The 24592-nt window shown below is 48.5% G+C and overlaps 1 protein-coding gene across 4 annotated transcripts; it reads left to right on the forward strand.

The window, feature by feature from the left end:
• The first annotated feature begins 3318 nt into the window (after positions 1-3318).
• SLC43A3 (solute carrier family 43, member 3) lies at positions 3319-22752 on the forward strand. 4 transcript variants are annotated; one of them, XM_011998691.1, is made up of 14 exons: positions 3319-3424; positions 3837-3902; positions 4138-4503; positions 4822-4951; positions 6447-6493; positions 9108-9184; positions 9428-9520; positions 12524-12663; positions 13752-13849; positions 15319-15492; positions 15694-15810; positions 20258-20444; positions 21083-21206; positions 22504-22736. In XM_011998691.1, the coding sequence occupies exons 3-14, from the start codon at positions 4320-4322 to the stop codon at positions 22606-22608; spliced, it is 1476 nt and encodes a 491-aa protein (XP_011854081.1). In that variant the 5' UTR covers positions 3319-3424; positions 3837-3902; positions 4138-4319; the 3' UTR covers positions 22609-22736. The 4 variants fall into 4 exon arrangements, with proteins under 4 accessions (XP_011854081.1, XP_011854082.1, XP_011854080.1 ...); XM_011998692.1 differs by having other exon boundaries at positions 3341-3420; positions 4101-4503; positions 22504-22752; XM_011998690.1 differs by having other exon boundaries at positions 3346-3424; positions 4101-4503; positions 4783-4951.
• Positions 22753-24592: the final 1840 nt, after the last annotated feature.

Below are 24592 nucleotides of genomic sequence, written 5' to 3' on the forward strand. Positions count from 1 at the left end.
TAATAGGGTACTAATTGGGCAGTTTTCATACATTATCTTTAATCCATACAACCCAATTGCAGTTTTACAGATGAGGAGACGGAAGCTCGGGGATATCAGTCATTGGCTTGATAGCAGTGTGCTTGTATTATTTTTGGCACTGCCTCAAGAGGATTAGAACTTTCTCTGCAGGTGAAATGATGTTTGCATTTACCTTTTGCTCTCTGACTTCCAAAACAGGCTCTAGAAATCCCTTTCAAGACCGTAGATGAGAAAACTAAACATTTTAATTTGCAGGAGCCCACTGTGAAAGGAAAGCTGATGTTTGTTTGTTTATGTGTTTGGGGTATGGGAAATCAAAGCCCTTTATGTGAATGGCTCAGAGTTTATCTGCATATTCAAATTTAGAAAGTGATGTCAGAGGGTAGGAGAGAACATCTGGACTCAGCCCAGGGAGTGGCAGCTGCCCTCTCTGAGGTTGTTGAGAGGAAGCTTGAGGAGAGAGGTCTGTGGAGAGGTGGGGACTGCATGGGAAGGTGGTGCTCTTGAGGACTAGAGGATACTAGCCTTTGCTTATGCCAGGGGAATGATGGAGTGCAGCTCACTTATACTGCCCTGTTTGGCAAACCCTCTTTCCCTGACCTCAACATATCCATCTTCCCACTCTGCCCATAAAAACATCCATAGGGTGGATCCTGGGTATCCAGATCTGCTGATGATGGGAAGGAGAACCACCTCCCGCATTGGTACTTCGGTAGCAGGATGCAGGAGACCCCGTTCTATGCTCCCTCTTCCCCTCAAAGCAATGCTCCATGGCTGGTGTCCCCAGACCCTGGACTGGTCCTTATTAGCCAGTTGACTGGACCTCAGAAGGGTTTTGAGCAGTTAAGGAAGTCATCCAGTGGCAACCATGGAAATAAACTCTTGCAGCAGAATGGTGATGGCTTGGAAGCAGATGATGCCTGCGTGAGAGATGATAAGTATCTGCATAGAGCAGTGGCCAAGGATGGATAGGAGAGATATTAAGGGGTGAAATCAATAGGACATGATTGACTGATGTGGGCTGAAATGTTAATGTCCTCACTTAGACAGCGACGCTGGCCTCAAATCTTGCCACTTTCTTCACAAACTTGTGCTCTAGCTGGTTCCCAAATGTTCTTGTTTTGTTGAGGTTCCATGCCTTTCAGTGTGCTGTGCTGGCCTCTGCCTGGAAGACCATTCTCTCACTCCAGAAATCTTGCATTTCTTTGTCTCTCCCACTAGAGAAGGAGCCCCTTGAGGGCAGGCACTGAATCTCTTCTCTGTGAATCCCAGCACCTGGCACAGAGCCTGGGGTGCCACAGGTATTTGTTGAACCAATCAATCAATTGAAAAAAAAAGGATGTGAGATGATGCAGAAGGAGGCGAAGAGAAAAGGGATGAAGACATCGGGCGTGCCGTCAGACCTTATTATAATCACTTCTCTCTCCGATGTTACTCATTAATCCTCATCGGAGCCAGGCAGGAGAGTGATCAGAAGAGCATCTGCCTTTTCTAGCTGCTGGAATTCGAACCAAAGAACATGGGAATGGTTCAGAGGATATTCTAATTTCCTGTCCCAAGAGTTCAGTAAGACTTGTGTTAGTAGAGGCCATATCTTCTGCAGACATTGTCGGGAGATGTGTAGTGGAGGCTCTGAGTCAAGAGAGGTAACAAGATAAGATTCTGTCTTTGCTTTGACTTTTTTCTGTTTCTCCCTTGCTACTTCCACACTTACGGATCCCTCAAGGTCCTCAGGAGACTAAAAGAGCAGAAGATAGGGCACGCATTAATTACAGAGTCTGTCTTGCAGTAAAATAGAAAATCTTGCATCTTAAGCCCTGATTGTCCTGGGCTGCTATATTTTTGTGGATTAAAATATATTTCTTAAAATAACTTAAAATGTTATTTTAAGAAGAGACTTGTTTTCTCTAATGTCCAAATGTTTGTTAAGATGGGGTGATGAGAGCATATGTTTCAGAGTTGGGAAGGTACTGCGGCTTCGTAGAGTGACCATGGGCAAGTTCCTTTAAAATTCCTCCCCAAAGCTGCTTCTCTGGCTCTGTCTACATAACTGCAGACTAGAAATCCACTACCCTACAATCTGCCTACAGCACCCGCGCCACGCAGGGACCTCATACACCCATCTCATACTTCTTTTAAGACAATTCCTATAATTAAGGTACTCTTGTCCTTGTCTTACAGGTGGGGCAGCCAAAGAGCTTGCCTCAGGTTGTATAACTAGCAAGTAGCTTGGGGTACAGGACCCCAGCCACCCCTTCCTCCATTCAGTCAAGTCGCTAGAGTGGTCACAGACTTTATCTTTTGTGTTTTGGTGGTGAACTGGAAAATACTCAGTTGGATCTGGAAAATACTCAGTTCTGGCTGTCCCCTATCCTAACCTCTATTTCTTCCTCTTAAAAAAAAGAGGAGTGGGCTTGGAATAGCTGGAGTTCCTGGGCCCCCACGGGATCCAGGTAGCTGGGGTTGGGAGTCTGCAGACTGCATCTAATATGCAAGAAGCTCTCCCCCAAACTGAGCTTTTGGCAAGGGAACAGCCACACAGGCCAAAGAAGACATCAGCTCGCGTGCTCTGGACTGGAAGGATGGCAAGGCAGCTGCTTAGACTGGCTACCTCACGCTGATCACAAGCTCCGATGGCCAATTATATATGTCTTTGATTAATAAAAAATGGGGCAATGAATGAATAGTTAATCAATGCAGTCTGCTGGGAAGGCTGTTTCAGAACCTGGGGGTGGGGGTGAGGCCGGGAGTCATCTAAGGGGTTTTCGGGAGCGAAAAGATGGGGCAGTCCTCCAGGCGGTGGTTTCTGAAAAGCCCTCAGTCCTGGTTCTTGGCTGCCTAATTCTGTGGTTGGGATGTTTTTGGCAGCTGTGGGAGTGTGAAACTGGGAGAGAGGGTTGAGGTGGTGAGCAAATAGGAAAAATATGTTCCCTGCCCACCCAGCGGTCAAGGCAAAATGCACAAATAGAGAGAGTGTGTGTGTGCCTATGCCCGCATGTGCTGTCTGCGTGTCCTCTGGGTGCTGTAAGTGGGTGAGTGGGTGACATTTTTCCTAGGTGGGCCTGAGCGTGTAACAGCATTCAACTAACTTGGTTAGGGGAGGCAGAGGCAAGGGGGCTGGGAGGCTGAAAGGCAGTGAGGAGGGAGGGAAAGACACCGCTGGGGTTATAGGGGATCCTAGAGGGAGAAGTTTCAAAAGGGAGAGGTAAAAAAAGGCGCGGGAGGCTGTGAGCAAGGAAAAAGAAGAAGGAAGTGATGGAGAATGGGAGGCCTGCCCCAGCCCCTTCCGGGAGGGCAGGCAGGGGCGGAGGCGAGCAGGGGACTGGGAGGGGCGGCGAGAGGCGCGAATGCGAACCTGGCCCGCGCGGAAAGGGTGCGGAGAGCCCCGGCGCGGAGCACGCGGGTAGGGCGAGGGGTCCCCTTTCGGGGGCCTTGGGGCTCCAAGCCCGGGCTGGCCCCTCGGGCTCCTCTGCGGGGAGGGCCGGCCGCAGGCTGGAGCAGGGTGCGGAGGCTGGCGGGGGAGCGGCTCCCCCAGGCGTTCCTGGTAGAAGTTGATGCGAGGAAGGGCAGCGGGGACCATGTTTGCGAGTCCTAGGCGAGGGTCATGGGAGCTGGGGTATTTCTGGCAGTAGAATGGCCTGCCTCGTGACTAAACTAGCCCTGTGATCTTGGGCAAGTTCCTGAAATCTGCCGGAGTTTTTGTTTCATTGTCAATAAACTGAAGATAACAACACCAAGTTGGCAGCGGGAGTTTGTGTCTTCTGTGTAGAGCCTCCCTGCCCCTGCACCTGGTTGAGTTGCTGTCATTATTTTAGTGGACGGTATTCAGAATTCCAGCGCAGGAGCCTCCCCTTCTCCATCTGCTGCCGGGGAGCTGTTGGGTAAGTCGTTTATCTCACCTGTGACTCCAGGTGGCAATTAAGATCTGCCTCTCTACTTACCACGTGGTTACTCAAATGCAGTGCCTAAGATAGTGTATTGGAGTATTTATTCCCCATATTTGCTGCCAGCAGCCATGATCACCCTGCCTCTTAATGCACCCCACAAATAACTCTAGTCCACCTTTGCCTTTCCCGCAGGCCTCCTCTTCCAGCAGCTTCTGTCTTTATTTTACAGGATCCAGAGAATCACCCGCTGATGGTTTTTGCCCAGGCCTGAAACAGAACCAGAGAGCTACGGGAAGGGAAGGGCTTGGCTTGCCAGAGGAATTTTCCAAGTGCTCAAACGCCAGGCTTACAGCGCCTGTGATCCGTCCAGGAGAACAAAGTGGGATTTGAAGATCCACTCCACCTCTGCTCATGGCGGGCCAGGGCCTGCCCCTGCACGTGGCCACACTGCTGACGGGGCTGCTGGAATGCCTGGGCTTTGCTGGCGTCCTCTTTGGCTGGCCTTCACTAGTGTTTGTCTTCAAGAATGAGGATTACTTTAAGGAGCTGTGTGGACAAGATGCTGGGCCGATTGGCAATGCCACAGGGCAGGCCGGTAAGGGCAGGGATGACTTTTCTAAGGAAGTTAAGTCTGGCTCCCAGGTGGTGGCAAGGAGCAGGAAGGACTCTGCCCCCGGCCCACCCCTCTTTCTATGATGAGAGGAAGGGTCAGCAGCCCTCAGCCCACTTGGTCTGGGAAGTGCCTGGAAGGGAGGCACCAGCTCCTGAGGGGTAATTAGGGGCAGCCACATTTCAACTGAGCTGAAGGGACAAGCTTCTGACTGACGAGCTGTCCGAGGTGGAGGGGAGCCCAGGCTGTGTGCTCATTTGGCAGGAAGGCTGGGATGCATGGGAGACCTTTTTTCTCCTCCAGACTGCAAAGCCCAGGATGAGAGGTTCTCACTCATCTTCACCCTGGCGTCCTTCATGAACAACTTCATGACATTCCCCACTGGCTACATCTTTGACCGGTTCAAGACCACCGTGGCACGCCTCATAGCCATGTAAGTCCGAAAGGCCCAGCCCAGGCAAAGGTGGGCGATAGGAATCCTTCAGGCCGCAGCCTAGCTTGGAGTGAAATCCAGGTCAGACGGCCCGGCCGCCCTGCCAGGCACCACACCTGCAGCTCGCTCCCAGCGGCTGTTAGGAACAGCCCCAGGCAGCGGGAATTTGTAGACTCCCCACTTCACCACAGCCCCGCTTCCATTTCCTTACCTCTTTCCCTGCTCCGCCTGAATGTGGCTTCCCTATCACGTGCTGAACTGAGCCGGAGGCCAGGCTGACTTCCTGTAAGGGCTGGCTTAGAGCCAGGTTACAAAACTAGCAAAAACTAAAATTGCTCTTCTCTTTCTTCACCCCAAGGATCCATGTCCTCATCCCCTGCACAGCCTCACATCCAGGTTGCTCAGCTTCATCCTCATCCTCCTCACCGCCTCCCTCCCCCATCACTCCCCAGGGGCTTAGCTAATAGGAAGTTTCCTTGGTATTGCCACTGGTGGAATTTCAGGTCCTTTCTGACTGGAGGGGAGGCAGTGGGGGTTTCCTGTGCAGATGAGTCAGAAGGTTCGGGAGGTGATCTCACACACACAGTGTGTTGCTGCATCCTAATCTTATGCTCTGTGGGCAGCCTCAGCGATAATCAGCGCCCTGCTGGGGACTGATACAGCTCAGAGCAGGTGCTCCCAGGGAGGCACATGTGAGATCAGCTGTCAGAGAGAGGAACGGGAGGGCTAACTGGGCCTGCCTTTCTGGAAATAGCCAGAGAGTAAAGCCAGTCCCTTACATTTTAAGCCTTTGGATGCAGAATGACTGTATCTCAGTCCTTCTTGGTCCTTGGCTCCCTGCTACCTCCCCTTTCCTCCCCTTCCTTAGTCCCCTCCCTCTTCTCGAGCCTTAGGACATTGCTTTTTTTTTTTTGACTCCATGCCTTACAAGACCCCTAAATGCTAAGGGAGCCTTATAACCTTGGGACTGTAATCCTGAAATCCTAGCACTCTGAGCTAGTCAGTCCAATCATTTCTTTTTATAGAAAAGGCTCCTGAGGCCCAGAGAAGGACAGCGCCTTGCCCAAGGTCACAGAGTGAGGAGGAGTTAGAACTCAAGGTCTTGATTTGCAGACCAGGCACTAACCTCTTTCTCCAAGGGGTTGGGCTGTTGGGGCTTCCAGGTGGGAGGATCTTGGCTTTGCCCACTCTGTCCTGGCTAAGTCCCAAGCCAACCACGTCATCAGCTGAGCTCCTTGTCCAAGGCTGCCTATGCTAGCGTTGGGCCTCAGAATGAGCAAAATGCACTGTCCATGAGGTCAGGACCACATCTCAATCTCATCGTGGCTTCTCACCTGGTTTTGAGCCTGGGGCTCAGAGGCATCAGTGCCCGTTGCATCCCAGGCTGAGGGTGCGGTCAAGTCCTACACTTGTGGGCTGGGTGAGCAGAATCATGTTTGTCTCCCAGGTTTCTCCTTTCTTGACAATATTCTCCTTTTCCTGTTCTGTGTTTCAGATTTTTCTACACCACCGCCACACTCATCATAGCCTTCACCTCTGCAGGTGAGTGCTGTCAGGTGGGTGGGAGGGATGCAAGCTCAGGGGCACCTGGTGGCTGGGGCAGGTGTGAGCAGAGAGCTATAGGCAAGACATACAGACCACGTGGTTATTCAGAGATCTGTAGCTTGAAAGAATCCTGGAAGGATCTTGAGTTATTGCTGGTCTGTGAAAACAGTTTAGTCTATTGAGAAAATGTGAAACGCAAGGACAATGGAGAGGGATTACTTTATAGAGTAGAATTTATTCAAAACTTTACATCTGGCAGGGCGCAGTGGCTCACTCCTGGAATCCCAGCACTTTGGAAGGCTGAGGTGGGTGGATCATCTGAGGTCAGGAGTTCGAGACCAGCCTGGCCAACATGGTGAAATCCCTTCTCTACTAAAAAAAAAAAATACAAAAATTAGCTGGGCGGTGGTGCACGCCTGTAATCCCAGCTACTCAGGAGGATGAGGCAGGAGAATTGCTTGAACCCAGGAGGCAGAGGTTGCAGTAAGCCGAGATCACACCACTGCACTCCAGCCTGGGTGACAAAGTGAGACTCTATCAACAAACAAACCCTAAAAAACAAAACAACAACAAAAAACTTTTACATCTTGTATGTGTTAAAATGTTCTCTTTCTTTTTAATGAAATGATTATATGAATGACCATTTTGAAAATATCCTTACTTAGCAGAGTAAAAGTTGACAACCCTATTGTACTCAAAATCTTTTTTCCAAATTTTACCAGTCTGTAAGTCTGGAATTCCAATCTGGTTTGTTCTCCACCACCCTTCCACCCATTACACAGAGGAGAAACTGAGGTCACAAAGGGACCCTTTGCAAAGACACGTCCATGGCCACAGAGAAAGCGAGTGGGAGGTGGGCCTGGTGTGCAGGCCTCCTGATCCCTGACTCTTCTTTCTCTCATTGCCTTGGTTATGGTGGCCACGAGATGCCTCCCGAGGTTCCTCCCGAGTGTCAGACCTGTGGCTCAATTTTTGGTTTAGGAAAGAAGAGTACATTACTCTTGTGTGTGTAAGCTATGCTAAAGCCCAACAGCATCACAAGATTGTCTGCACTCATGCTGGGCAAACACAGAGACTGAGTGTCTTTGTCCACACAGATCTCATGAGATGGCCTGGCACCTCAAACCAATTATTTCAAACCACTCTCCTTATCAAACCAGCATCATCTACTCTAAAAGCCTGTAAATGATTTTTAAGCGACTGAATGTGGAGGTGGTGGCTGGGTCATATTTGACTCGTGCTTGCAAATTGTCTGAGCAACAATCTTCCTCTTCCTCCATAGTAGAGGGCTTTTCGGTTTTGAAAAAAGCATTGAGCCCACAAGGACTGTATTGTGAAAGAAGCCTCCAACCTTTAGCAATAGGAGAGATGTACATTTTATAACGACAGAAATTGAATGTTAAATTGTGTGAATACTCTAAAATTGGCTCTTGGCAGTGCTTCTTAAGGTATAGCACGGTAGTTAAGAGGATGTTAGGGGCACATGCATACTACATCAACTACACTAACAAACATCAAATCACCTGGCAGAACAGCTATTCCCTTTTTATGTCTCTTTCAGTCCTTCTGATTTCATGAAAGAATGTCTTGATGTGGGGCCAGTGTGATTTTAGCACTGATGGAAAGAGCAGGTCTTAGGCTTTGAACATTCTAAGGGCAAATGCATCCAGCTACAATTGAATAACATTGTTTTCCTTTCATTGCATTTATTTTTACAGTTACTTCCTATTCATGACAAGCAATGCCAGGGTTTTCATCTACAGTAGTGAAATAAAGTGTCCTTTAAAAATAGACTTTTTTTTTTGGATAAAAGTGAGTCAACTTAGAACATTTTAGCAAATAATAGGACAGGCATAGGTTATGGCCAGAATAATGGTGGGCACAAGTCTGGTTTGGGGAGGAATAATTTGTCAAGGGTTCCCCTCCCCCAGCTCTTGAGCTTTTCTGCTGTGGTCTCACACTTACCAGACCTGTTATAACCATTTGTTTGCGTGTCAGTCTCTTTAAGCGCAAGGAGTATCTTTTATTCATCTTGCATTTCCGGTGCCAAGCACAATGCCTGGCACCAAGGAAGTGCTCAGAGTTTAGTGAACAAAGAAAAGACTATGGTCCTTTTCTCACTCAGTTCTCGTAGCACCTGAGGCAGGAAGAGCAGGAACTGTTGTTCCCATTAAACAGATAAGATGACTGAGGCTCAAGGCCAATGCCATGAATTAGGGGATGGGCTCAAGGGTTGAGCCTGGCACCTGAGTCCAGGGTCCTCTTTTCCTAGAGTGTCAAGGATGAAAAGGAGAGGCAGCTTGTGGTTTACTGAGGGAAGAAAGAGGTGGCTTCACTTAGAGCTCTGCCTCTGTCTGTAAACTTCCTGGCCTGCCACAGACTGAGGACCCACTTTGGTTGGGAAGAAGGTGGCTCAGGAGACTTCCACAGAGATATCTGGGGAAACCTTGGCCAGTATCCTAAAAACCCTTGAAGGACGCTGGAATGCTGGCTCGAACTGGGGCCTGGACACTAGGATTGTTGGGAATTTGGAGCAGGTGGGAGCAGAGGTTGGGGCTCCATGTTTGGGTTGCACTATGACGCCATCCTGCTTCTGACTTTGATGGTCCAGGCTCCGCTGTGCTGCTCTTCCTGGCCATGCCAATGCTCACCATTGGGGGAATCCTGTTTCTCATCACCAACCTGCAGGTGGGAGTCTTCCCTAATCCCAGGCACTTGGCAGGGTGGAGGGAAGGTGGAGGGAAGGTGGAGGGAAGGTAAGACCCTTTTCTATAATTGGCTGCCTCAGATAGGGTTGGCTCAAGCTGAGGTGGAAGCTCTAGCGGTAGAAGGTGAGTTTGGGTATAAGGAGGGCCTGCCACATGCTGGGTCCTCAGGAAATATCTGTTTCATGAATAAATACGTGATCCAGGCTGCTCCTATCATCCCCAGATTGGGAACCTATTTGGCCAACACCGTTCGACCATCATCACTCTCTACAATGGAGCATTTGACTCTTCCTCGGCAGTCTTCCTTATTATTAAGGTAAATATAGCAACAGCCTACATTCATTGAGCACTTGTATATGCCAGACGCTTGTCTTGTGAACCTTGCATTATTTCTCTCCATCAACTCGGTGAGGTATGTACTATGTTGCCCCCATTTTACAGACGAAGCATTTGAGTCTCCAAGGTTAAAAAGCTTTTAACAATAAAGGTTCTGCCGCTAGTAGCCATGATGCTGGAACTCAAACCCAGGCTTGTTGGTTCTAGAGCCTGAGCTTGTAACCGCTAAGCCCCTTCTTCAGCCTTGCCCAAGCTTTTGTGGCAGTGGTCATGATGTGCTTGGGCCAATGTTGGGCAGAGGCTGGGGGCCCTTCAGAGTGGGGTGTTTGCTGCTGTGAGCTTCTAATTTGGACAAGAAGGTGGCAAGTGGCTAGTGGGTACAGCAGGGGCAGACACGGAGGCTTGTCCAGCTGTCCCAATGGCTGATGTTGAGGTTTCAGGGGATGAACTGTTGCCAAGGCTATTAGAGGTCAATCAACAACCATTCTGCCTTATTCATTGCGAATGGTTTTATCTGGGCAGTGACCTGCTTAGCCCAGGGGATGAATCCTGATTGATCAAAGCCAACCACGGCAATCCGTTTACCCCTTGCTAGTGATGGATGGAGGTCAGCATAGGATCCAGTCCTTTTTAATGAGATAAAGGGGGTGTATATATTAGAAGACTCAAGGGGCTTTTCTTCCCTGATGGAGGGTGAAAGCAGAGTACAAATGAAGTCTTCCTCATTGAATGTTGCGGTGTGAGGATGTGATAGCTGGGGCTGTGGCAACCATGCTTCAATTATGAGACAACAAGCTGGAGTACTAAAGCCGGCACGCCACAGATGGCTGAGTGAAAGGAAGGGGAGTGTGGATCTCAAGCCGCCCAACCTGGGACTTCTCTCTGGGCTTAGTGTTAGGCCAGAGGCAGTTGGCATTCCATGTCGGTTATGGGGGCAGAGAAGAGGATCTCTGGCAGTCACTACCCAGACATGAGTCTAGCTTAGTCCTATAAGCTTTGGAGGTTTGGAGAGTCATACAGAGACTGAGTCCCTGGGGCACTCAAGCCTTTCTACTCCTGGCACGAGAGCCACTTTCCAGGCTCTTCCTCCTTCCCCTGGGTATGCCTCCCTTTCTTTCCTCTTTTTTTTTTTTTTTGAGATGGAGTCTCACTTTGTCTCCCAGGCTGGAGTGCATTGGTGGGATCTTGGCTCACTGCAGCCTCTGCCTAGTGGGCTCAAGCAATTCTCCTGCCTCAGCCTCCTGAGTCACTGGGACCATAGGCTTGCCACCACACTTGGCTTATTTTTGTATTTTTAGTAGAGATGGGGTTTCGCCATGTTGGCCAGGCTGGTCTTGAACTCTTGACCTCAAGTAATCCGCCTTCCTTGACCTCCCAAAGTGCTGAAATTACAGGCATGAACCACCATGCCCTACCTCTCTCCTGTCTGTCTAGAGTTGGAAGGAGAAAGGCAGCAGGAGTGGGAATTCTTAGTTTAATCTGACTTTGCTGCTGCTTACTCTGACAATTCATTGAGCAATTTACTGCACCTCTCTGGACCTCAATGTCACTCTCTGTAAAATGGGAGGAGGTTGGGCTAGGTCAGTGGTTTCAAACTGAGCATCGAGGAACTTAGAGATTCTCTTTGATGTCATGCCAGTCACCAAGGAGAATAAAGAGGGAGATGACTGGCAAGCTCCCCATTGATGTGTTTTGTAAGTTGAATTTTTGTGTAAAATTTTCTTTGAACAAAAGGCCTTTGCTGTTGTTGGGGGAAAAAAGGCACTGGCTCCACCGGCTGTGGGGAAGGGTCATATGAGGACTCCTCTACTGCCGGGTGTGTCTTGGAGTGGCGGCATATGTGTATCAGGTATCCCTAATCAGCTTCCAGGATGGTAGATGATGGCTTGTACTCGGACTCCTTAGAAAACAGGATTCCAGCTCCTGCCTCTTCTGCTGATGTTTTTGTGTGTGATAAAACATGCATAACATAAATATTACTATCTTAACCTTTTTTTTTTTTTTTTTTGAGACAGAGTCTTGCTCTGTTGCCCAGGCTGGAGTGCGGTGGCAGGATCTTGGCTCACTGCAACCTCTGCCTCCTGGCTTCAAGCGATTCTTCTGCCTCAACCAGCCGAGTAGCTGGGATTACAGGTGCGTGCCACCATGCACTGCTAATTTTTGTATTTTCAGTAGAGATGGGGTTTCACCATGTTGGCCAGGCTGGTGTGGAACTCCTGGCCTTAAGTGATCTGCCTGCCTCAGCCTCCCAAAGTACTGGGATTACAGGCATGTAATCATGTAATCATGTAATCATACCCTTTCACCTCAGCCTCCCGAGTAGCTGGAATTACAGGCATGCACCACCACGCCCAGCTAATTTATCTATTTATTTTTAGTAGAGATGAGGTCTTGCTGTTACCCAGGCTGGTCTCAAGCTCCTGGACTCAAGCAATCCTCCTGTCTTGGTCTTCTGAAGCACTAGAATTACAGGCAGGAACCACTGAGCTCAGCCCTGCATAGTGCTCTTAAAGTTCATCCATGTTGTAGTGTATGTCAATTTCTTTCCTTTTTATTTTATTTTTTTTGGAGACAAGGTCATGCTTCATTGTCCAGGCTGGGGTGCAGTGGCCCAGTGATGGCTCACTGTAGCCTCAAACTTCTGGGCTCAAGTAATCCTACCACTCAGCCTCCTGAGTAGCTGGGACTACAGGTATGTGCCACCACACCCAGTAGAGAAGGGGTGATGTTGTCCAGGCTGGTCTTGAACTGGGCTCGAGTGGTCCTCCTGCCTCCCAAAGTGCTGGGATTATAGGTGTGAGCCAGCATGGTGGCCTCCTTCCTTTTTAAAGGCGGAATAATATTCCACTGTGTGTATAGATCACATTATGTTTAGCTGTTCATCTGCTGATGGACCTTTAGGTTGCTTCCATCCTTTGGCTATTGCGAATAGTGCTGCTGTGAACATGGGCGTGACACTGACTTTTTCCTCCTCCTTCTGCAGCTTCTTTATGAAAAGGGCATCAGCCTCAGGGCCTCCTTCATCTTCCTCTCTGTCTGCAGTACCTGGCATGTAGCACGCACTTTCCTCCTGATGCCCCGGGGGCACATCCCATACCCACTGCCCCCCAACTACAGCTACGGGTAAGGACTATCTGGCGATTGTGGGCCAGAGCCCCTCATTGGCCCTCGGGTGGGATGGACAGGGCAAAGCAAACCTGTCACAGGAGAGGAGGAGGACTGGAGCAGTGCATCTGTTAGCTATTGCTGCATAACAAACGATCTCAAAACTCAGCAGCCTAAAACGTTCAGCATTTATCATTTTTCACAAGTCTGTGGGTAGCTGGCTAGTTCTACCGATCAGGGTCAGATGTAGATGATTTTGACAGGGCTCATTCAGGCATCTGATCATTTGGAGGGTTACAAGGGGGCTGACTATGCTAGGATGGCCTCATTCACATAGGTTTGGAGTGACAGGGATGCCTGGGTCACGTGGCTGTCATCCTCCAGCAAGCCAGCGTGGGCTCATTCACACCGTGATTTCAGGGTTCTGAAAGAGCGCAGAAATGCACAAGTGTTCTTGAGGTTTAGGCTTGGAATTGGCACAACCACTTCTGCTGCATTCTTTTGGCTGAAGCAGTTCACAAGGCTGGCCCAGATTCAGGGCATGGGGAAATAGAGCTGCAAAGTCTCATTCAAATGGGGGTAAATACAGAGGAGGTGAAAACATGTGATCATTTTTGCAGTCAGTTGCCACAAGGAGTAGAGGAAGGGTGTTCCTTTGCTGCTCACTTACTATTTGTCAGACCCCATGTGCTCTCTGATTTCATCCTCACAATAATCCTCTCAGATATTCTTATCTCCATTTTCTAAATGAGAAAAATGAGGCTCAGAAGGGTTAAATCTGAGCCATCTTTCTGTTGCTAGGAAGAGGCAGAGCTGGGATTTGAACCCTGGCCTGCCCTGCTCTTTTCATACTTCCAGTGGTTCCCAAACTTTGCTGCATATTAGAGTCACTAGATTCACATAGAGATCTTAGAAAAGGAAGCCTGACTCTCACCTCCAGACATACTGATTTAATTGGTCTGGTCTGCAGCCTGGGCGTCAGGGTGGCTAAAAGGTGATTCCAAAGTGCGGTGAAATGTGGGATTCACTATACTGTTCCCTCCAGTCTGAGTCTCAGGTTCAGCTCACAGTCCTTGGCCTTGCTGGTGGGGCTTTTGTTTCCATAGCCTGTGCTCTGGGAATGGCACCATGAAGGAAGAGAAGGAAACAGCTGAGCATGAAAACAGGGAGCTACAGTCCAAGGAGGTCGTTTCAGCAAAGGAAGGTGAGCCCTGCTGACTAATCTCTCTCTCCTCCAGACCTGAGTCTCTCCTTGTGCCTTTCCTGGCCCCTTACCTCCAGAGCTCCCCCAGAGGCCCAGAATCAGGAAAGGCAGGACAGAGAAAGCACCTTAGGCATCTTTCCAACCCCCTCACTTAATGGAGGGTCCAGAGAGGGGCCGGGCTTTTGTCTCTTTTCTGTCCCTCTTTTCTCTCTTTCACATCCCATCACTTTCCCCCGCTTCAAGCCTGCCTTCCATGGGTTGCCTTCCCTTCCCCCAACTCCTCGGTTCTGCCCTCTTCTGTGATGCCATTGCACTAAGTCTGGTGCAATGTCCCCATTTCTCCAGGTCTCCTGGGTCTGTCCTCTCTTATTGTCCCAACTCTATCACTGCTTCCTTTCCTTCCTCTCTGTTCTGAGTCTTTGATTACACACATCACAAACCGCAGCTAGCTACAGTAGAAATAAGAACGGGGTGGGAGAGGAGATGGGAGATGCAGGTTGAAGGACATGAAGGAGCAGATGAGCAGGATGAACAGGCCTAGAGATCTAATGCACAGCATGAAGACTGTAGGTCATCAAATTGCATTGCGTCTGGGACTTTGCTAAACAAGTAGATTTTAACTGCTCTTGCCACAAAACAGGTAGAAATGTGAGATGATGGATATGTTAATTTGCTTAACTATAGTAACCATCTTAGTAGCTATATGTATCCTATGACCTCATGTTGTATATCTTAAATATACACAATAAAATTGATTTTTTTTTTTTTTACCATCTGACAGTTGGATCCAAAACACATATTTATTTATTTGTTTTAAAGAAAGAAGAATAGGGTTCTGGGAAGCTTCCAAAATCAAGGGAGGAAATTGAACTTGCCAGGATGTAGGACCTATTTTAGATTAGGTCCGTCCTAATCTAAACTTATGGCCGGTCTGCCTTGTTAGGAGGAACCATCTCATTGGTTAACCTTGAGAGAGGAACAGAACCCTGAATTCACGGTGCCATCTGATCATGAAGATTAGGGTAGAGGAAGATTCCCCAAGGAAACTTAGGATACTGGTACCAAAAGAAAGGGAGGCACTGAGGAGCAGGTTAGAACAGAGTGTCCACACTCATCCTCGTCTTCCTTCTGACTTTCTCCCCTCCTTGTCATTCCTTTCACCTTTCTGGCTGAGAAAGATCAGGAAGGTATTACTGCAAGAAGTGTCATTGACCAGGCTGTGAGAGACAGATCGGATTTCAATAGAGAAGAACACAGAGGGTCATCCAAGGTGGTAGGGCCAGCATGACAAAGCAGGGAGGTGGGGATGTGTGAGTCTGAGGCAGGCGCAGAGCATGCCGGGTGAGTTATGGGAGCCAAGGGTAGAAGGTGGGCCTGGACCTGAAATGTTCCACTGAAGCGTCCACCCTCCCCATCCTACCTGTCCACTTTCCTCGCAATTCACGCCCAGATCCTCCTCTCCCCGTTAGAGACCCCAGGGAAAGGGCAGAAGCAGGAACCCCGCTCTTTCTGGAGCTACGCTTTGTCTCGGCGCTTTGCCTGGCACCTGGTGTGGCTGTCTGTGATACAGTTGTGGCACTACCTCTTCATTGGCACTCTCAACTCCTTGCTGACCAACATGGCCGGTGGGGACGTGGCACGAGGTATGTGGTGGGGCTGGGAGGTAGCCCATCTGCACATCCCAGCTGGGAACACAGAGCCTCCCAGCAGGGCTGTACACACCAGAGGCGGGTCTGATGGTGTGGGGAGGAGGGACGTGCAGACAGGAGCAAAGTGGGAGAGTCCCTGCCTGGAAGGGAGTTTTGGAAACTTCTCATCAACCAACCTCTCTCTTCCCTCTGTAGTCAGCACCTACACAAATGCCTTTGCCTTCACTCAGTTCGGAGTGCTGTGTGCCCCCTGGAATGGCCTGCTCATGGACCGGCTTAAACGGAAGTACCAGAAGGAAGCAAGAAAGACAGGTGAGATGCGGGGGAGGGCAGGGCTGGTCAGGGAACCAGGAAGGGAGGTCTTCATTTACCCCATGACGTCTTCTCTCTCTCTTTCTCTCTTTCTTTTTTTTTTTTTTGAGATAGAGTCTCACTCTGTTGCCCAGGTTGGAGTGCAGTGGTGTGATCTTGGATCACTGCAGGCTGAGCCTCCTGGGTTCAAGAGATTCCCCTGTCTCAGCTTCCCGAGTAGCTGGGATTACAGGTGTGTGCCACCATCCCCTACTAATTTTTGTCTTTTTAGTAGAGATGGGGTTTCACCATGTCAGGCTGGTCTTGAACTTCTGACCTCAGGTGATCTGCCCACCTCAGCCTCCCAAAGTGCTGGGATTACAGGCATGAAGCACCATGCCCAGTCTTCTCTTGTGTTCTTAACCCTGTCTGGTTACACTCATTGATTCATTAAAACACTAGTCACTGAGTGACAGTTATGTGTCAGCCATGGTGCCAGACACCAGGAATTCAACAGCAGACAAGACAGATGTGTTCTTTTTCTCAAGGTGTTCTCAGTCTAGAAGGTGGAGAAAGGCAGATAGGCAGTTACAATCCATGACGCAAGCCCACAGGGGGTTATGGGGGCACAAAGAAGGGCACATAATCTATTCTGGGTGAGGATGGGATTGGTGCCAGGGAAGGCTTCCTGGAGGAGGTGGCATCTAAACCAAGACCTGAAGGATGAGTAAGAAGGGAGGAGATGAAGAAGTGGGGCCTTGGAGAGTGGCCCAGGAGCACAGTGGGGTCAAAATGGTGAAAGACAGAGTGAAACACGAAGGAATCTGGGCAGGTGAATCAGGCTGGCTAGGACACAGAGCACTGGGGAATCTTAGGGAAGTGGCTGGAGAGAGAGAGGTAAGAAGGGGTCAGGCTGTTTACCACATCAGGGAGTTTTGGCCTGGTCCTTGGACATGGTTGGAGGAGTAGAGATATGCTGAGGTATTTTAACTGCTGGGTCAGGAGGGACAAAAGTAGACCAACATTTTACATACTTATTTCATCTATCCCTTCCCCCACCCCAGGCACCTGCTTCTCCCACACCTGCTAGAGTTTTCAAAGCAAATCTGAGACATCGTATCATTTCATCTGTAAATATTTCTCTATACCCATAAATGTTTCTCTAACATATAAGGCCTCTTTTACTTAAACATCCCCATAAAATCATGATCACACCTAAAAAAAACAATAATTTCTCGTATCACCTACTGTGCAGTCACTGTTCAAATTCCTCCAATCATTTCAAATACATCTTTTTACATTTGGTTTGTTCAAATTAGGGTTGCTGTGTCTTCTATAGCTTTTAAAATCTAGAAGAGTCCTCCCCCCTTTTCTTATTTATTTGTTGAAGAAACGGGGCCATTTCCCCATATTTTGGGTTTGGCATTGTTTTAATGTGTTATTTAAAAGTATTCCTTTCCTTGGGTATTTCCTGTAAACAGCGGGATTAGAAGCTTGGAGGAAACACAGTTTAATTGTTTGGGTTTTTTTTTTTGGCATGAATAACTCAGAGGTAGAGCTGTGGGTTTCCTCTGGTCTCCCATCAGCGGGCCCTGGTGTCTGTTGTCTTGTTGCTGTGTTAAGATTGATCAACTGGTTTAGACATTGCCAGTCTGATCCATCCACTGTCAAGTTTCCCCATATACTTAGTGATTTTAGCAGCCATTAATGATCAATGCCTAGGCCCATTAGAATTACAAAAGGATGATTTTCTGTTCTTTTCTTTCTTCTTGTTTGAGACAGAGTCTCACTCTGTTGCCCAGGCTGGAGTGCAGTGGCACAATCTTGGCCTACTGCAAACTCCGCCTTCCAGGTTCAAGCGATTCTCCTGCCTCCGCCTCCCGAGTAGCTGGCTTTACAGGCACCCACCACCTGGCTAACTGTTGTATATTTAATAGAGATGGGGTTTCACCATGTTGGCCAGGCTGGTCTCAAACTCCTGACCTCAGGTGATCTACCTGCCTCGGCCTCCCAAAGTGCTGAGATTACAGCCACTGTTCCTGGCCAAAAGGATGATTTTCTATTTCTATCTTCTGCTTTTAATCACTAGAGTTCTTCTAGAAAGAAAAACATTCTTTACTATTTTGTTACCTAGAAATAAATGCTTGGTTTACATGTTTATTTACCAGTCCGAAATAATGAATTGGTGCCCTAGTGACCTCCAGACATGGCTACTAATTTTTTTAAATAAAATTTCATTTTAAAATATATTTGACATGTTTCAATCTGTTCTGTCATGATTCTTCTTGATGCTCAAATTGTCTCACCTTTGGCCATTGAAAACTTTACCAACCCAGAATCTGTGTCTTTTAGACAAAATCACATTATTTCTAGACAGTATCTTTACTTTCTAGCACAATTAAATGTTCAGGTCCATTTCACTAGGTGTCTTTCCTGCCCCAGACCTGCAATCGTCATTTTTTCCCAACTAACCCTGGGTTTCTTTCATTGGAAATGGTATTTAGAGGCTACAGTCTGGATGCCGAGGTTTCTTATTGCTCCTGTGTTGTCACTGCTTTTGTGCTTTGCATAGAGTTAACACGTATATAATTTTTGATAAGAAAAATATCATAAATACTTAATACTGATATTTTTATTCAAATTTTTATTTCCTTGATTTTACATTTGCAGCCCTTTCTCTTCCTCTGATAATCCTGGTTCCTAACATATGCATATATACACGTACATACACATATATAGTATTTTAAATATAATTACTGGTTTTAGCAATATTGATGTTACTTGGTAACAGTACAATTGCTAAATACTGTTGCTACTTCTTTCTTTCCTTTTTTCTGTCCTTTCTTATTCCTTTCTCATCCTTAGGATATATCCCATGAGAGATGTACAGTCAAGTTGCCATATTTTCTTTTTTATTTTTAGGGATGAGGTCTCACTCTGTTGCCCAGGCTGTCGTACTGTGGTATGATCACGACTCACTGCAGCCTCAACCTCCTGGGCTCAAGTGATCCTCTCCCTTCAGCCTCCCAAGTAGCTTGGACTACAGGCGTGCGTTACCATGTCTGGCTAATTTAAATTTTTTTTTTTTTTTTTTGGTAGAGAAAGGGTCTGTGTTGCCCAGGCTAATGTTGAACTCCTGGGCTCAGACTTGCCCTGGCCTCCCAAAGTGTTGGGATTGTAGGTGTGAGCCACCACACTGGGCCAAATTACTGTATTTTAAGGATCACCAACTTGGTATAGAGTTATGTTCATTGGTTTCATTTTATTTTATTTTGTTTCTGATTTTTTAAGATTGTTTTACTTGTTTTCTCCCTATTACTATTTAATTGCATTTGTAAAACATTTACATATCAGACATTTACATTTTCCCAAAGCTAAAACTGTGAAACAAGATATATTCAAAGAAGTTTAGTTTCCCTCTCTGTTTCCTGTACCCCTTTTCTTCTTCTTTAGGTAACCATTTTTATGTTTTTTAATATAAACATTGCGTAGGTGTATATACACGTATTAGTCTGTTTTCATGCTGCTGCTAAAGACATATCTGAGACTGGGAAGAAAAAGAGGTTTAATTGGACTTACAGTTCCACATGGCTGGGGAGGCCTCAGAATCATGGCAGGAGGTGAAAGGCACTTCTTACATGGTGGTGGCGAGATAAAATGAGGAAGAATCAAAAACGGGAACCCCTGATAAACCCATCAGATCTCGTGAGCTTTATTCACTATCACAAGAATAGCGTGGGAAAGACTGACCCCCATGATTCAATTACCTCCCCCACCCAGGTCCCACCCATAATACGTGGGATTTCTGGGAGATGCAATTCAAGATGAGATTTGGGTGGGGACACAGCCAAACCATATCAATACATTTCCCTCTCTTTTAGATAAAAGGTAGTATACTGTACACACTATTCCGCAGGGGTTTTTGTTGTTGCTGTTGTTGTTGTTGTTTTTTGGTGTAGCTCTATCCTGAGGGTGCTCTGTAGCAGGGACCTCTCCTCACGCCTTTTAACCACTGCCTGGGTCTCCATTATATGGCTGCAACCTAGTTGCTGCAGCGTTCCCGTACTGACGGCTGTTTGGATTGTTTCCAGTCTTTTGCTATTACCAGTAGTGTTACAAAGAGGATCTGGCCACATGTTCAGGGCGGGGAGGGGCAGATGTGTGTAGCCTGTCAGGAGGGCATTGCAGTAATCCGTGACTGAGTTAATGGTGGTTTAAAGCTAGGACAAGTCAGTGGGGTTGCAGAGGAGTGGGCACATTTGAATGGTATGTAGGAGGTGAATGATCAGCATCATTGATGAATTTGAGGTGGGGCCTGTGGGGAAGGGATTCGAGGATGACTCCCAGGTTTCTGTTGGGTCAGCGAATGGATAGTGGCTCCTCCCCCTTTTCCAATCTTCCTTGGCCCTTCCCTGACTTCTGTTGGGTTGGCCTACAGAGAGCCTCTTTTTCCTCTCTGTTCACCCAGGTTCCTCCACCTTGGCAGTGGCTCTCTGCTCGACGGTGCCTTCGCTGGCCCTGACATCCCTGCTGTGCCTGGGCTTCGCCCTCTGTGCCTCAGTCCCCGTCCTCCCTCTCCAGTATCTCACCTTCATCCTGCAAGTGATCAGCCGCTCCTTCCTCTATGGGAGCAACGCGGCCTTCCTCACCATTGCGTAAGTGGCCTTGGGGCGGGCTCTTACGCAATGGGACACACTGGGGCAAAGAGAAGCTGGAGGTAAAGAAGTTGGGATGTGAGGCTGGGCCTGGAGGCAGTCAGGTGCGGGAGACTGGGTTTGGGGGCAGGTGTGGAGGGGGTGAGACCAGAGGCGGTGGGAAGGATAGAACATTCATGCACTTGAGCCTTTACATCTGCGGTGTCCTCGCCCTCTGTTTTCTACTTGGTGAACTTGTATTCATCCTCTGAGGCCCACTTCTGTTCCAGTTCTCCAGGGAAGAGATGGAAAAGTGTCTTCCCTTCTTTGTGTCCTTAGTACTGTAGTCTTACTTCCTTTGCTAGTACATGCATTGTCTGGCATGCTATCCATTTACGTGCCTGTCTTTTCTTCCCTGGTGTAGCCTGCATGAGGGTCCTCTCTGTTTGTCCAGGGCCCCGCATGTGCCTTCTCTGGGTTCTGTGGGTCAAATGTCTGAGCAGAGGTGAAGAGGGAAAGGCCAGACAGGTGTGGGTAGAGGGCAGGCCTAGGACAGGGGAGCTGGGAACAAGCAGCTGACAGAGGCCCCTGAAGCCAGGCTCCTGCTTGGAGGGAGGGTGCCTGAAGCTCACTGGAACTCCTCTGGTTTCTCTCCCCAGTTTCCCTTCGGAGCACTTTGGCAAGCTCTTTGGGCTGGTGATGGCCTTGTCGGCTGTGGTGTCTCTGCTCCAGTTCCCCATCTTCACGCTCATCAAAGGCCCCCTTCAGAATGACCCATTTTACGTGAGTACTGGGAGGATGGGCATCCCTGGCAGGAGGCCTTGGCCTGAGGCCTTGGCTGCCCCAAATCTGGCTGTGATGGCTTGGGTATGTAGCGTGGCGCAGCTTCCCAAAGAGTCTGTGTTATTCACATATTTGGGGCAAAAGTATTTTTGTGTGTGAGGAAACAGACATTCTGGACTAGGGTGGAAATTCTCACAAAACTTCAAGCAAAATCCTGAGACCTCAAAGGTGTTTCCTGCCTGTGGTGAGTGCGGGCCCACCCTGGCCTCTCCCCTAGGCCCACGCAGGGTTTCCACAGTTGGCCCCAGGGACAGGAGCTCTGTGCTTTCACCTCTGTGTCCTTACAGCTGGAGGGATGCTCTGAGGTCCTGCTCTAGGAGGTGGGCATGACTCTCCCGCTCTTTGCAGAAACTGAGGCTCAAAGAGGTTACTTACGTGTTCAGAGGCACTGGCTAAGGAGCAAAAGTCTTTCAACTTTGAATTCTGTATTTTGACCACTGCACAGCTCTTATTTGCCTCATTTTTTTTAAAAAAAGCAACAAATTGTAGAATAGGAGTTTAAATCCATCACTTGGAGAAAAGAAAGACTACATGTTTTTTGTTTTTGTTTTGGGGACAGGGTCTTGCTTTGTCACCCAGGCTGGAGTGCAGTGGCACAATCTCGGCTCACTGCAGCCTCAATCTCCTGGGCTCAAGTGATCCTCTTATCTCAGCCTCCTGAGTAGCTGACACTGCCGGCATGTGCCACCATGCCCAGCTTTTTATTTTATTTTATTTTATTTTTTATTTTTTTGATAGACACTGGGGTTTCGCTATGTTGCCTGGGCTTGTTTTGAATTCCTGGCCTCAAGCGATCCACCCGCCTCTGCCTTCCAAATTGCCGTGATTACAGGCGTCAACCACTGTGCATGGCCAAAACACTAAACTTGAAATCTGAGGCAAATGACTTGATTGTGACATCAGATGACCAAGTAATCAGATGTATATTCTAGCTGGTGCCTCTACCAGCTTCACATGTGACCGTGAACATGACATTGAATGCTCGCTGGGCCTCTGTTTCTTTACCTGTGAAATGGGCTTAATATTCCTCCCCTTCCCCACCCCGTAGTGCAGAATGAAAAGTAACTGAAAATCCTTCCTCCAGGGCACCATAGTGTCTGAGTGAAAAGTAGAATATAAACTCGGTAGACTTCTGGTCTCTTCGTTGGTCATGGAATGGACCAGTGCTTGCTTCATTGAGCAACAGTTCTGTTGTTCAGAATTCCTGGATTTCACCTCGCTTCTGCTCTCCCTGCAGGTAAATGTGATGTTCATGCTTGCCATTCTTCTGACATTCGTCCACCCCTTTCTGGTATACCGGGAATGCCGCACTTGGAAAGAAACTCCCTCTGCAATTGCATAGTTCAGAAGCCCTCCCTTTTCAGCCCTGAGGATGGTTTTGTTCATCTTTCTCCACCTTTGAGGACCTCGTGTCCCAAAAGACTGCCTATCCCAGCAAACACCACACACACACACACACACACACACACACACACACACACACACACACACACGCAAAGACATATTTAACTGTTAACAAGGACGCTTGAGCAGCAAGAAAAGAATCTCAGTTGCCAAGCAGATTGATATTGCACAGACTCAAAGCAAAGGCATGTGGAGCTTCTTTATTTCAAAACAGGAGTGTCTCCTTGCACTTAGCCTTGGTGACTCCAGGGGAGATGACATGGGGGAGGAAGTATGTTACCTACTTCTTTATGCCTGTTTGGCTCTGAAGCCCATGTGTGCCTGGATCCTCTGCCACGGGTTAAATTTTCAGGTGAAGAGTGAGGTTGTCCTGGCCTCAGCTATACTTCCCAGCTCTCCCTCAAGAGTGCAGCCTTGGCTACAGAACTCACAGCTCTGGAAAAAAGAGGGGCAGACAGGGTTCCCTGGGCCCAGTCTCAGCCCGGCTACTGATGCTGGATGACCTTGGCCTGACCCTGGTCTGGTCTCAGAATCACTTTTCCCATCTGTAAAATTGAGATGAGTTTTGGCGCTGAAGGTTCTTGCTGGAGCAGATGTCCTAGATGGTTTTAGGGACAGTGACAGAGTCAGGCCACTGCAAGGGCCATGGGAGCCAGCTGACCTGCTTGACCGAAGGATTTCTGACAAACTGTCTTTGGGGATGTTTTCCTCTTCAAGAAGGGATATAAGTTATTTACTTTGGGCATGTAAAAGAAAATTTCTCTGGGGAATAATTTTATAGAAAAATAAAGCTGTGTCTAAGGCAACTACTGTTTGCATCTCTCTAGGCTTTGGGGCTGGGGTGTGTGTGTGTGTGTGTGTGTGTGTGTGTGTGTATATGTGTGTGTATGTGTGTGTTTCTGAGGAGGCCCTACCCTGGCATGAGAAGAGTGTAGGAAATCTGGCTACACATCCTTGTGTGGCAGCTGGAGCCAGAGGTGGGGCGAGAACCCTGTCTATGATTCACCCCGCTGGTCCTGGCACATGGGCCCAGAGACTTCCTCCTCCAGCAACCCCTCTGCTTCCTCTTCCTCTCCACATCCTTAACCTTCAGCAGAACCCTACCCCTCACTCCACATTCCCAGCTAGAGCACTGGATGGAATCAGAAAGTCCTAGTTTGAGTTTCAACTCTGCCCCTCAGCAGCTGGGCAAGCCCCTTAACCAGTCTGAGACACTAGTTCCCCACTTGCAAAGTACAGGTAATCATTTTTATCTCTGACGGTGATTGTGAGAGTGTAAAGCCATTTCGACTGCCTAGCACGTGGTGGGAGCACATGAGAGTTTGCTCCTGTGTTTACTCATGACCCTCGGGGAGGACGGAGGCAAAGAGGGAGAAGTTGAGGGTGCAGGAGGAGAGATGGCAGGTGGGTGGGATGGGAGAATCTGGGGCACACCAGCTGTCTCATTCCCACCTTGTTAGCAGAGGGATTAGGGAAGAACGGTGGGAGGCGCAAGGATGGGGGTGGAAGGCAGGGGGCTGGCAGGCAGGTTCATCCATCCATTCATTCAGTAAATGTTTATCAAGGACCTGCCACGTGTCAGGCCCTGTCCTGGGTTCTGGGGCTATAAAGATGCAGAAGGGTCTGAAGCCCAGCTCTTCCTTCTTCCTGTAGGCATCGGGGTATACTTTCCAGGGGCCCAAGAGCCTGGGTCTGAGGGTGGACACCAGAGTTCTAGTGGTGTCTATGAGCAGCATCTAAATCTAATGGATGAATTTGGTCTTGTTACCCTGCTCAAAAGCTTTCAGCAGCTCCCCACTGCCCACAGGACAAAAACCCAGATGCTAGCCTGACATTCAAGGCTGTCACTAGTGTGATCTCAACCTCTCCCCTGCCCTCTTTACCTCCTACCAACAGAGGGGCAGAACCCATCCCCGTGGACC

Source organism: Mandrillus leucophaeus, unplaced genomic scaffold (assembly GCF_000951045.1).
Source record: "Mandrillus leucophaeus isolate KB7577 unplaced genomic scaffold, Mleu.le_1.0 Scaffold578, whole genome shotgun sequence".
Classification (NCBI taxonomy): domain Eukaryota; kingdom Metazoa; phylum Chordata; class Mammalia; order Primates; family Cercopithecidae; genus Mandrillus; species Mandrillus leucophaeus.